We start from the raw sequence: 15,259 nt of genomic DNA, 5'->3' as shown, positions 1-15,259 counted from the left end.
GAATACCAAACTCGACAACTGTGTATAGTGACAATAGTTTATATGTATATCTAAGTGCACGAAGCATTCATAAATATCTCTTTTGCCACATTACGTATGACATTGTCTTACATTATAAACAATAAACAGACTGAGGCAGTGAGCGCGCATTGCACTTAAAACAATAGGTCGTTCTTCTATATATCACTTAATTAAATCAAAGACCAAAATTACAATGAATGTTATCTTAACAACTGCAAAATTACGAGAAAAGACTATATAATAACATTTGATACTTCCCAGATGTTATATATCTAGAGTAATCAAATATCAACTGACTTCCGTTCTCTTTAACATGCTAATTTCATTCGCATGGCTCCCCACGCTTTGTTTACTTACATCCTTTTCTCTGACGTTGATCGACTTGTGTGGACCCATTGTACAGCGAAAGGCATTCTGTGACGTACGAAGGATTGTATTTCTTGGGATAAGGCAGCTAGACATTTAAATACCGGAATCCCTATAAATACAATAAGGCTGCCTGGTAGGCGACGTGGGTAGCATAGATATAAAATACCTGTGAGATATATTTTACCTGAGACCTAACTAAAGCGTCTATTGTTACTGTGTATCGTCGACAGACAGTCAGAACCAACTTAGCAGTCGATAAAGTAAACAGTACCCGGCCTTTGTTCATCCAGGTTTTTTATGGGAGGGAGACAGTCTTTTCCTGTTGTACCCCTCCCGAGGGAGCGGATCGTTATCATTACGGGAGGAAATCAAGGTAAGTTAGTCATAGACGCCCAATATACAAAAATCGATATTGCCGTCTGGTGCATTCTTCTTTTATAGTGACCGTAAACTTTCTTCATCACTTATGTATATTTATCAGACAAACACTTCCATTGAGTACTGCTCATAATGCTTAAACTATGTTTGTTTTCCTTGTCTATGAATACTGTTTAGATTTGTTGTATATGAATTATATGTTACTCGATTTGTTTTGACCTCAATGACAATGCGTATGTAGTGTACGTATTTAGGAAGATGGATGTGGTCGCTTTTTACTAGTATATCTAAGAAAACTTGTTTAGTTCTGTTTCTAAATATATAATATCATTGCTTTGTTTTTTCTTGTAAATTATGAAGTACACATCGGTTAATCTACTGTAGCAATATGTTGCCATTATAATTAATATACAATAAAGAAACGTCACATAAAGATGTTAAATTCGAAAATGAAAGAGAAGTAAATTTCTAAAGGCTATCACAAAATGGTAGCGTACATTACCGACATTAGTACTGGGTTAATAGTTTAACAACCCATTTACAGCAAGGGTCAGGCAAGGACGTGCCAGGTTTGATGGTGGTCTCTTTTAAGAACTGTGTGCATGTATTAAACTCATCATAAGGAATATATCAATAAACACAATTCATCAATATAGTATATTGGATTGAAATACTTTTATTTTGACCATCGACACATAGGATAACATAGCTTTTATGACAATGGACTTATAAGAAGTGACCTAGACTGAATTAAAATAGGAGCAATTTACTTTATTTAAATTGATATGTTGAATAATTTGTTTGTTTTTTTTGAAAGTTGCCGAACAAAAAAAATGCGTTTCACACGTACATGAAACATCTCATCGATTTGAATAAATAAATACTGAAATTATTAAGGGTTATCATTTTTTTATCGTTTATTATCAATAACACATGGCCAAAAAACTCAAAAGAACTCTTTATTCACGTACAGAAGGAATGAATCTTAAGGATGAATAAAATTTCATATTAACATGTTATCGGTCTGTAAAATCCATAATAAAGTTGATGTTTCATATACTTGAATTTCCAACGTCCGTTTGCCTTAGCAAAATACATTCATTAATATGTGACGAGAGAGGAAAATGGAGCACCGCAGCTTCCTACAGAAATTTGAGTATCTTCACTTCAAATCTGGCTGTTAATAGGAAGTTAAACTAATCAAGCCCATAAACCCATTAAAATATCAATGTCGGGGTAGTGTTACATTGGTGAGGAATACAAAATTTAATGCATGGTCTAATTCACTTGACTTGATAATAGTTATATTGTGTGCGTACTAAACAGGTGTATGCTTTCTCGAAAAAAGTGTCCAAGCAACATTTGATGATTCACTACACAGACTCATGGTTTATTTTAAAGTATAGAATTTAAATCCATTGTCACATATACCCTTATGTATACGTTGGGTGACTTTGTTAGGGGGCGGGGTATACAATGATTTAAGTGTGGGATCATTCCGGAATATCATATCGTACCCGATTACTTTTCATGAAAAATGAATAACATATTAATCATTTCCTCACGAACCACTCATCCTCAGATATCAAATTTACACAACAATGGAAAGTATGAAATATATTCTTATCGCAGATGAAGAAAGATTCGAATCTTTCTCATATATGAATATCTAAAATATGCTACCCGGATACCGAAGCTGGGATGGAAACAGAGTACACCCGAACCCTTATATCATAAGATAATGCAACACAATTTATGTATGTAGTACAAGATTGTCTTTATAAATATTTTAATCGTTATGAATCACTGTGTCGTTCTTAATATGTATTTTAACCCTGGGCATATTGAAACCTAGTTTGAAATAGGATAAATAGTTGATTAAAGTTTCCATAAAGACATATGCCATTTACATGAAGTAGGGTATACACAACTATGAATGTATTAATATATCACGTTCGTTCTATCGCTTGAAGAACAATGAATGTAACATTATAGCATTTACAATATGACAGGTAAGTACACAATGACACGCTGATCGTATCGTTGATGTGCCCAAAGCAATTATTTGAATTTGTGTTTCTAATATTATTGAATAAAGAAATATATTTCAATGTTTTAATATAATAATGTAAGTTATTGCATCAGAATTGTGCTTAAATCGTTCATGTATTTAATAAAAAAAAAACATTCGTGAATTGTTCTGAAATACAAATATTTATAACATCATTTAAAGTGTTTAGGCCTGTAATATACAATGAAACAGGAGGTATATTATATTAAAAGAGTAGTTTATTTAGGGATTAAAGTATCTTTCTGATGGATTTATCGAAGGAGTAAGTTGAGTAGGGTATCGATATTTGGAATGAACCACAAAGCGATACGGTTGTAACATAAATAATGTAACTTACATTTTTTTGTATTTACACATGAACATATTTGTGTTCAAAATTATTTTGATATATGTTCTTCGATCGTATGATCGGTACTGAAAACACTAATATTTTCTGATGCGGACCATCATATAGGCCTATATATTTTCATCCGCGTGGCTCCAAATTGCACATGCCATACTCAATTTATTGAGAAATAAAGTTGAGCAGCCTTTGGTTAAATTCAACTGGGTTTATATTCACCACTGACTGTAAATATTACTATATGACATGTTTTAACCCCAATGAAATTTATTAGGTTACTTTATGTCGGACGTAGAATGCTCGACGGCAGTTCAGTTTAAAGGAATTTCATTTGATACCTGCTTAGCAATAAAGTCTCGTCGATACATTTCTAACAACAAGGCATTATCTATACGAATACTGTATGTTGTAAAGATAATATATCACCTGTTTAAGCATTATTAATTATACCAACGGGACAATATCACGAAAGAAGGATCACGTACATTATCTTTTATCAATACAACTGATGTGTAGTCTACACTCGCAGACAAAATAGAGAAAATTAAAAAAAAAAAAAAAAAAAAAAAAACTATTACATAACGGTCACCAGTGAATATCAGTGGTTCTATTGTATCAATACAACTGATGTGGAGTCTACACTCGCAGAAAAAATAGAGAAACTAAAAAAAAAATTAAAAAAGCGTATTATATAACGGTCACCAGCGAATATCAGTGGTTCTATTGTGGAAAAATCAAGCGTAGTCACTCATTTGCTTTATACTTTTGACAGGCATTGAGATTTGCTGGCAATTTACCAGGAACTCTGTACATACGTGGTTTCTCTTCGGGTACTCCGTCTTTCCTCTTCCTCCAAAACCTGACTTGACGCTAAGACCTACTGCCGTTTCAAAACAAACAGAAGTAATAATTGTGTCTTAAAACGATAATAAGATATATATCGATGACCTAAGGTGAGCTTCCAACACGAAAAAAATGCAGAATTAACTAACAGGGAAGATTTATTTTATGGCTTGACATCGGGCACGGGAAATATAAATGATTTTACATGTATTAGTTTTAAGTCCTAATAACAACCAAGGTCATGTACAGACGTGCCAGGTTTGTTGGTTGAGGAAAGCCGGAGTTTCCGGAGAAATAACCCCATTTGCCCCACATGGGATTCAAAATCATGACTCAGAGGTGGAGGACTTGTGACAATATGTCGAGACATCTTAACCACTCGGCCACCGCGGCCATAGGAAATATAGCACGATCTGAGGTAGAATATTTAGTATTTGATTCATTTTAATTAAATTGTGGAGAATTGATACATTAAGATAAGCTAATATCTTTTAAGAGTCTATAAAAATCACCAATCTCCTTTTTACATTTACATTTCAAAAACATTTTTGAAAGGTAATGCTCCTTTAAATGTCCATGGCTATTAATATGAGATTAAACATATTTATTCAAAACATATGTACATTTGTCATAATGGGCACCATCTTGACGCATTCGTTGCCAAACAAACATTATTTATGTTTTATGGCCCATTGCCGAAGACGTATAGCAGCGAAGCAAATGCGTTCTCCAAGTCATGGAAACGTATGCAATTAATCCAACTTTTGCACAAACATGCAAAATTTGTTCAAACGATGTTATAATCATCAACAGATCATATTTTCTGTTCGTTTTATTTGAGATTTTCAGAGGGCTCAAACCATTTCCTCTTCCATCTGGTGCTGACCTCTGAGTTGTGGAAATTACATTAGCCATATGGATGATCCGAACACAGGAAGACTCCAATTGTCAAATTGGGTCTAATTTTACTGTTTGTTATCATAAACTTCCGTAAATACGCCACGGAATTTCTACTCCACGCCGTATGTTTTAACATTTGATCTTTCTGACGTAAACCAAAGAGGTCACAGTATAGTCTTTTTCGCATAGGTTTAATGAAGCGTTGAATACATTGTATAAATACTAGTTTAACATCTGGAAAATTTTAACGCTACACAGGATGTTCGCAATGATAGCAATAAAACTATACATTGTAGTTCAATGTCGCAGCTGTTCCTATCAAAGAGAAATAGTTTATTAGGTACATATGTACATGTAAATTGCGAAACGAAAGCAAAACGAAACAAATTCGAACAAAACGGAACAAAGTTTCATTAAAAAAGCTGCGGAAATTATTTCAACATTTGACGCTACGGTATATATAACATTTGTTTTCTAAGGAAAGGAAATCAAAACCTATAAGCTGTAAATGGAAATTACTGCTATAATGGCGCTCACGTTAACTAATTATTACATCACGTGGAGATGTCATAGATAGCATTTCAGTTTTGAATGATGCATAGTAGCTACAATGGTCCGTAAATCGTTAAACAATTTTTCTAATTCCCCATGTCTTTCATGCCCTACAGGTAAAGCCCGCATACACCATACGGTAAATTTCACCTGTTATGTATAAACGAGAAATTTGCGAAACTTACAAAAATATTATGACCAGGTTGTGTTTTTAGCAATCCATTTGTATAGTAAGTACATCTTATGTTTCTCTGATTTTCTTGGTAAAGGACACACGAGGTGCTAATCTTTGCCAACAGTATGTATGATACTTTTACGAGCATCTGTAATCACTTTTTCAATATCAATATTTTAAGTTACGAATTTAGTTTTGTTTGTTTTATAATAACCTTCTTCACAAGGTATACTTAAATATCATTTTATTTTCCTTCGAAATACCTCACTCCGTCAGATGTTTACTATCTACATCTCAGACTCCGTGTACTTTGGCTAACACTTTTTTAAAGTGTCCAACAATAATAATTTTCGACGGGGAATAAAATGATATTTAAAAACGAAATAATATTCACATCGGTCTATGAAACGAACATTTAAACTTTGTGTAAAATTTTGCCTAGTCAAGTCTAGGTCTGCCAAGAGTACAAAACCAATAATAAATATTCGAATAAAATTGTAAAAAGACAATGAGCAACATGCGGTACCCTTCAACAGGTATATGATAGTGCAAACCAGCTTTCTTTCGCGGATAATAAATTTCGCGATTTCAATTTCAAATCATTTTCCCGGAGATTACGTTTCGCAGATTTAAAATGGAATGGAGATATATTTGAATTTAATTGTGTAAAAATTGTCTAAGAAACCAATTTTCAGAGGTAGATTTTCGCGAAACTATTTTGATCGTGAAATTTGCGGAAATAATTCGCACGCGTAAGAAAGTTGATTTGCAGTAACGACGAGTTTCTTTATAGCTCTGACATAAGTGTAACCAGACAGAGGTTGGCAGACTGATTGCCCTACTCAAGTCCCATTTATAATAGATCAAATGTTTGATATTAGTTCGACAGGAATCCCGTGACGAAACAATGTCAAATAGTTGTTGGAGGTTATGTTTGGAAAAATTTTTTATAAGTGTTAGATATTTTTGTCAGCATTCCCTTTTTATGTTTTCTAGGCTATATGATAAGTGTTTAGATAGGTATAAGGATATACCATGTGTAGTGGTGTATACTTATCTGACGAGAGTTGTATAATTCAAAGGTCAGCGTAACATATTTGACCACATATGATGATCTCAGTCGGAATATCCAGCTAGAGCTACATCCGACAGGGTGGTTTTTTGGAACACCTGCATTTATTAAAAACAAAATAGTTTCATAAATCTAATTTGGACACCAGAAAGTCTGGTTTTAGTATAAATTTAGTAAATTTTGACCGTACTGTAATGAGTTGAAAGCCCTATACCTGAGACAGCTTGACAACGTGTTGGAGAGACAGACACTATACGATCATATTTTCGCTTAATAATGAAGTAAAGAAGAATATCTTTGCCTTTCGTTATAACTAACCCTTGGGTTACAGTAATAATTCAAACAAAATTAAATCGATACCATAATATTTGACCGACCGAACTTATTAATGCCGTATGTCTCAGTAAATACAAACCCCGTGCTTTTGTTATCATTATCATTGTAGGTTGAACTACAAAGACATTGCCAATAATTGTTTATGGTAATAGAAAGACATTGTTTTACAAAAGAAGGCATACAACCAAACACACACACACACCCTCACACACACATACACTCACACACAAATACACAGATATACATGTATATCTTTCAGTCTTTGATTAATTGAAAATGTGGAATATTAAACAGAACGAATTGATTTGCCTTGATCAAATTTGGCCTAATCACATAATGAGACGGTAACCACATGCCGCTTTTTCCTTAAAATTGCAATTTCCCTGTTCATACCCTTTATATTGATAAATATACTTTTATTTAATTTTAACGACTAAGTGTCGTACTATGAATATAACTAATAATTTATTTCTATATTAGTGATATACATGTGTCCGACATACATGTTCAGAAATATTGAAAATCAACATATTGCTATTAGCCATTTTGGTTGGCCGGTGACAATAAGCAATTATTCATCGAAAAAGCTCTCTCCACAGGGATTTATATATCATGTGGTTTGAATATTGTGTTTTGTTCTAAGGATCAATGTGTATATTAAATATATAAGATGTTTCTTTGTTAAACGAACAACCTTTCCAAAACCCTATACTGTTTTTTGCTTCATATTAATTTATCAGGCAGTATGTGCCACTTATATAATTACATGGTCCCTTGGTTTGTAGGAATCGGTTACCACACAGCGAAATGGATCGCCATGATGGGAGCAACGGTTATACTTGCCTGTCGGTCTGAATTTAAAGCTAACAAGGTAAGCATAGTCCCCTTTACATAGCAATACTACATACGTAAGATAAAATATCCTATAATTCCTTATAGATTGATCTCTCCTACAAGTTGTGATCTTTATTTAAACACGTTAAATGGTGATTTGTGCTTTATTTCGGATTGGTCGAGACTGCTCGATCTAATCTTGACATCATTAAATGATAATAAAATGTTAACCTGAGAGAGACAAACACATGACCATGGGTTTGTATCGCAAATGCAGCATCCTTGGTGATTAATAGTAACAGGGTTTTTTCTCGTTCATAGGTGAACATCACTAATCCGGAAGCCCGCACCATAAATACATAATGCAGATACATGGAATTTCCAAATTATTGACTCTTTTTTTTATTTTGGTCGTTTACGGTAAAAGTAGTAATAATTTTAGCGTTTCATGCATTGCATATTAAACAGCTGATTTCTTTTTGTAGGTTTTAATTACGGGGAATAATCATTGATCAGTTTCAGGTTAACAATTTCCCGTAGTAACCTGCAACATGGCGTAACCTATATATTATATAAAGACTACGTTAGCTATCAAATACAAGTACATTATAGAAAATTCCTTGTGATCCGTGTGTTTGACGATATTGCAATGTCTCCTATGTTTTAGCACTTCTTTGCCAAAACCACAAACTTATATGTATTGACAAAAATTGACTAACCCCCTCACGCCTTTTGTGATTTCTATAGTGTACGTTATCACGGAGGAATATGTTAAAGTTCCTTTTAATCTTTATTCCATTCCATAATTTGCATTGCATTTATTATGATTAATTAAAAAATACCACGCTAAAAACCTTCTGTACTTCGCGTGTGTAAAATTGAAATGTAATCACAATTATTCGCTTTTTTTAATTAGGTTGTTGAAATACCAGGATTCTATTGTCATCATTGCTAGTTTATTACTTGGGACACATACTTAAGGTGTTTAAGTTGCGTTATTTCATTTCAGGCCATCGAGGATATGAATCAAGAGTTTCAAGCTGAGAAGGAGAAAGGAACACCCGGTATTGCTAAGTACGACAACCTAAGTGTGGAGTTCATGAAGCTAGATTTAGCATCGATGAAGTCAGTGAGAGAATTCATAGATGAATTCAAAGCTATTGGAAAACAACTACATGTGCTAATTTGTAATGCAGGGATTAATACTGTTGACAAGAGTAAGTATCACATAAAAAGTCTTAACTAATTAGAATACCGTTCCTCCCATTTTGTCTATGAGCTTTTGACAATTTTTTTAATCATAAGATTTTGTTTAAATAATAATCGCTATAAATCTGGTTCTAAGGCCCTGGCCATTCAGATGCTTTGTTGAGAGAAGCAAAATACCCGTTGAAATAACAATGGCGTTTGGAAAAAATGGATCTTTGTAATTGATGATGTCAGACCTTCCAATTTGAAACAAAGAAACATATTCTTTCTCATTTAATTCTCTCAGCATGAATTTGATTTGTATCAAGTCTTGTATGAAAATAAAAGAAAATATTACAGTACATACTGTTTTTATTGACAACGGTATTTCATAAACAAATTTATTTTCGCGGCGAAAGAATTGTGCGTTTCCATGCCCAACGATATAATTTCACGGATATTTAATTTTGCTATTTGCAGATCACACGGTATACCTTTGCGTATTGAAGTTCTGCGACAATTTTAGCAAATTAAAAAAAACGAATGAATTACGCAAAAAAATAAAATAAATAATATATTTCGAGCGAGCAGGGGTCATTCTACGACTTCACGATTTAATTCACATAATCCAACTGATATCATTAGAGATTCTAGTGACCCTTTTTTGTATATTGGAATAATAGTTCATGCAAATGTTTCAGCCATAACGGAGGATGGGAATGAACTACTTTTTCAGGTATGTTTTCATTGTGCAGATAATATAGATGTATATATGGTAAAGGTCACAAGTTAATAAAATCTGACGACGTCATATTCTGCAGTATTATGATTAAATTATTGCAACAAATAAAGTTGAAGCGTAAATTAGCGATTGAATTCTTAAGTTATATTATTTATTGTATAACAGGACACTCTCCACTTTTACATACGTAAATTCTATCAACAGGTTAACTATCTCAGTCACTTTTTGATGGCAGTGAGTCTACTTCCGGTAATGAAAATGTCTGGACCGGATTGCCGAATAGTGTTCCTATCGAGTTTGTGGTAAGTTACAACTCTGACTTGACATGCCATTCAGAGTCATACCTGGTTATATGTTTCCACTATTGTTAAACACCGTAGACCTTTGAAATAACACAAGTTTTACTTAAGTAAACATTACTCTTGGTATGTGTTAAACTTCCTAGATTATTGATAATATTTTCATTCATTTTGCAGTCCTCTACATCTGTATTATTAATATTTTTTAAATATCTTCAATACGTTGATATTTATATTGACTGTTGGACATAAAAGTTGATATTCAATTCAACATTACTCTTGGTATCTGTTAAACCTTCTACATTATTGATAATATTTTCATTCATTTTGCAGTCCACTACATCTGTATTATTAATATTTTTTAAATATCTTCAATACGTTGATATTTATATTGACTGTTGGACATAAAAGTTGATATTCAATTCAACATTACTCTTGGTATGTGTTAAACCTTCTACATTATTGATAATATTTTCATTCATTTTGCAGTCCTCTACATCTGTATTATTAATATTTTTTAAAATATTTTCAATACGTTGATATTTATATTGACTGTTGGACATAAAAGTTGACAAGATTTATTAACATCATACTAATATTTCATTTCAGGTAGGTAAACATTATTAGTTTTCAAGCTAAAACCTTCACGCTTTATTCTGAACAATAGGACAACTAATACCTACCTGCAAGTGCAGATAACTTTGTAATATTCAAATAATCACACAAAATGTATACAGTAGCAATTGATGGATTTTTATAGGTACAAATCCGGAAGATTTGAAATCGACACCATAAATGCAGAAAAGGAAACTAGGGACACGTATGAAAGTGATCATTATTACCAGAAAAGTAAATTATACCTGGTAAGCACAAGTTAAATACATGCATACTTTTGTTTATTAGAATGATATCAAATAAGGCGTTTTGACTACAAATTGCCTGAGTAATAATTTACTTTTTTCATCTTCATAAATTGTATTTTATTTACATTTTTATCACTACTTAGTCATGTCTTACGTACTAGTTATTGCAATCAATTATATTCAAAATAAATAAATATATGTCTTCAATATGTTTGTATTATCCCCACAGTGAGGCAGCTTTCTAGACATGCAATCTTGTCGTGAAAAAGGGATATTACGTTAATGAGTAGCAACTGTTGAGATAATACAAGGTTAAAGCTACCAAAGCTCACCAAAGCACTTGATGATTAAATGAGTCATGATCAGTAAGAAACTATAATTTGTTGCTTTCAAAATCATTTCGTCGAAATTCCTTCTGAAATGGGTTTTTACTTACAGATTATGTTGATGTATAAGATGAACAGAATATTGAACCCTACTGATGTAACGGTCACGTGTGTAGGTCCGGGAATCGTACGGACCAATATGATGGAGGAGTTTCAGGACAAAGCCACGTGCCTTTACAAAGGAGTAATTGGTTGTATTAACTCTTTAGGTAGGTGACAGAATTGTTTGTTAACTAATATGATATAAATGATTTATCATTTGCTTAATATATTTAAACAATTCCTCTATATGATGCACAGAATAGTGAAGTCGGTCACTTCATCCCTCTATACATAAAGATATCGGGCAATATTTTCATACAAGTAAATTGTCCTAACATGATATTGACTGCAAGACATATTGTCATTCAATTGACCACTGATGGACTCTTTTGACTAATTTCAGGTCGATATTTGGTCAATATTTTGCTGAAACATTAAATGGTTTATTAAGTCCTGATCAAGTTTAGTACTGATTGCATCGTGAAATTAATTCCGTGTTAGTTGTTTATAATAAATACTTACGAGAAGTTCAAATCAGGAAATCGTACTCCTAACCCTTATTCATTGCTGATTCCTTCATGATGACGTCATATATAGAATAGAGTTTGGTTTAGGGTTATGTAATATGAGCTGCCATGCTTACGTCAAATACGTTTTTATCTATTCAATATTTAGGTTTCGGCTGCTTCATTAGTTTGGTGTATGGTTGTTTGTCTCGGGTTTTCTTTATTTCACTTGTCAGCTGTATGATGCCATACAATATATCAACACTTGCTATTTTTATAGGAATATCAAAGTCTCCAGAAAAGGGAGCTTGGACTTCAATCAATGCAGCGGTAAATCCAAAATTTACTGGAGTCAGAGATGTTTACTATACAGATTCAAAACCGGAAACAATCAAACGCCACGCCAGGTATGTCAATAAAAAGACTCTTTCGATACTTACCAGAGTTCTAATCGCCGGCTTCTTGTAATGACTGACTTATGTTAACGTTAATACAATCAAACACGGTTGCACTAATGAAGCACGTGTGCTTCGGTGTTGGATAAAGATTTGTTGCGTAACTATTGGTCAGTATGGTTTGGAGAGAATAGTTCATGCTATTATCAACCTGAACAGACATGCAAATGTTATAATCCTAAATTCGTCCTTAAACACCGAATGAATTTGAAACCACACATAGATTAAAGGGTGCTCTACATGGTAAAGCAAATTGACCGCGATTGCGTTTTTATCTGTTAGCTAACGCACCTAAAGTTTGTCTTGTAAGACATTACTTGTACTTGCAATAAGTGTATCGTACATTAATTGAGCCCTTTCCACAGTAACAAATTACTGTTCATACTCTGGGGTCTTGGTTTGTTGTCATCGTCAATATATTTTTGTTTGAGATAATACATATTTTTATACATATTCTTAGTTTGGATAGTTGAGACACTTCGTTACCCGTTCTTTTTATATGACAGAGTATGTTAGGTGTTTTTGAGAATAGCACTCTGACCAACATTGCAGAGTTTTAATTATATCTAAGCTTTAAGGGGGTACGAAAAATAAATTAAGATTTGAAATTTAACTTGGAATTTGGATTAACATTATCGTTTTTATATTTATATTCGCTTTGTAAAGCATTAAGTTGACTCGAGATGATATTTTGCTCATTACACCCTTCCGTCCTCTTAATGATAGATATTTATTTTGTTCTTCAGAATCGAAGAGGATCAGGAAACGCTGTGGCAGTTCTCTCTTGACCGAGTGAAAAAACATTTACCAGACAATCATCTGGAAGACGTAAACACAGAATAGTTATCAATATCCAATAGATTTACACTCAGTCGTAATATTTTTTTCGTGTTTGTTACATTTTATTCCAAACATTTTTAGGGATTATTTTATTATTTAATTTTGCCAGAAATATAAATGTTTCACAAGTGTATATACCAAGCATTAGTGACATCATGGAATTGCTGATGAAAGTGGTGAATGATATTGTTTCATCTGTATTAGCACCTATATCGACTTATGCCATATAGTACGGTTATCGCAAGACTGATTTTGTAGACTGCTACTTTAAAATATAACTAATGACGAGTTATTCCCCCTTTTCTACCTTTTTCAAAGAAAACAAATGGGCACAACGCCGGCTTTGAAAAAAAACCTATTGTTTTTGTGAAATATCAGTGGTTCAAACATTCTACCTTAACGTAAATATGCTGCACATTTGCATTCTTTATGAAATTCTAATAAATCCCAACGATTCACATATTAATTAGTTTTATCATTTCATAGTCAGGCTAACAGTTTGCTTTAAAGATTTATATAACGGTTTTAAAATTACAGTTGTGCGAAACGATATGTTGGTATTGTTAACTTAACGTCGATCATCATTGTCATTGTACATTTTGCCATTAGTCAATAATTGTGTGTCATTTTTTTATAAAAAAACAAGCATGCAGTACAGTGGAGAAAGACCCGATTACTTTTTCGAGTGTGTGAAGTCTTTCATATTGGTATTTGTAATTCATTACGTAAATGCACATGTCTTATTCAATTTAAAATACTTGTATTTATCAATTCACATGTGCTTCATTCGAATTTGTACCTTCAAATCATATCCCAATAACGTATCAACGCCAGTAATTTGTATATAACGTAATCGTATTGCATTTAAAAGTTGTCCAGTGTATCATGTTTTGATCCACTGAGATTCAGGGTTAATTAGTAGTGATATTTTCTTGGAGCTATGTTTGTATACTGTTGACGACGTTAAAATGAATTCTATTTATTATTTTAAAGGCTCATTACCTTTCCAAAACAAAGCTAAGAAAATACAATAATCAGATGATAAAATATCGATGATCAAACAAATGCAAATTTACCTGTGTAATCTATATTAAACGTGAAGCTCCATTTCGCAGTTTTGCCACTGGCGAACAACGGTGGGGAACATGAGACGAGCAGAATTTGAACATTTATATTTAATTGATCTTAATTACACGTACATTGTTCAGCAGGTGATAATAGTATTAATGTTCAGCTTATAATTTTGGCGGCTCTACAAAATTATCTGTTTGGTTTGGCATTCACGTTTTAAAAGTCGAAAGGCGTTTTGGAAAGGTGATGGGCTTTCATATTTTTTAATACGTGCGAGTGTCAGTGCACCTTAAATAAAAAGGCCTTGGTAGTCAGCATCAAAACATCAACATCCGACCTCATTTCCATTATTTGAATTCAATTAAATATTAATTCATTTGTTCACTTATTGTTCTTTTTGAGTTTTGATTTAGTTGTATTTATTTTAAATACAAACGTTTACTAAAATGTTTTTTATGTATATACATCTTTCAAAGTTTTTTGATGGCTATTTTCAAACATGTTTTTGCAACTCCAGGATAAGTCAATGTGCAATAAATCGCATTACTTGTTTTTTTCCCTATGTGATATATATTGGTAGAAATCGCACTTTTGAAATTACAAATACAAAGAAAAGATAAGTCAGCATTTACTTATATGAACTATGTTCGAAATATTACAGAATCCATGAAGTATTGTGACAGTTTGCCGTTTTTTGCCCAGGAAGTATAATAAAGATCTGTATTTTCGCTTGTCTCATCAGCAGGAAACGATACGATACTTCCATACAGTATTTACATTATAAAATACATCACAGATATTACTTATCTTAGATATCACAATAGTTATTTTATAATATAACGTATTGCTTTGTAATGATATTGTTTGTTATTTTCAGAAACGTTATTAAATGTTATTTGTGAAATTATGTATCGATGATTGCAGTGTTGTAGTTTTTAAACACGTATATGGTCGCTAATATCTTATCATCCTT

General features: G+C 32.6%; 1 protein-coding gene across 1 annotated transcript; it reads left to right on the top strand.

The window, feature by feature from the left end:
- Nucleotides 1-402: 402 nt before the first annotated feature.
- Nucleotides 403-15,195, top strand: LOC138317754 (polyprenol dehydrogenase-like). Its single transcript, XM_069259630.1, has 9 exons — nucleotides 403-763; nucleotides 7,846-7,931; nucleotides 8,904-9,111; nucleotides 9,784-9,818; nucleotides 10,029-10,126; nucleotides 10,884-10,986; nucleotides 11,425-11,581; nucleotides 12,201-12,327; nucleotides 13,122-15,195. The coding sequence occupies exons 1-9, from the start codon at nucleotides 688-690 to the stop codon at nucleotides 13,216-13,218; spliced, it is 987 nt and encodes a 328-aa protein (XP_069115731.1). The 5' UTR covers nucleotides 403-687; the 3' UTR covers nucleotides 13,219-15,195.
- Nucleotides 15,196-15,259: the final 64 nt, after the last annotated feature.

This window comes from Argopecten irradians, chromosome 3 (genome assembly GCF_041381155.1).
Source record: "Argopecten irradians isolate NY chromosome 3, Ai_NY, whole genome shotgun sequence".
NCBI lineage: Eukaryota > Metazoa > Mollusca > Bivalvia > Pectinida > Pectinidae > Argopecten > Argopecten irradians.
This window is presented reverse-complemented; position numbering and strand designations above follow the sequence as displayed.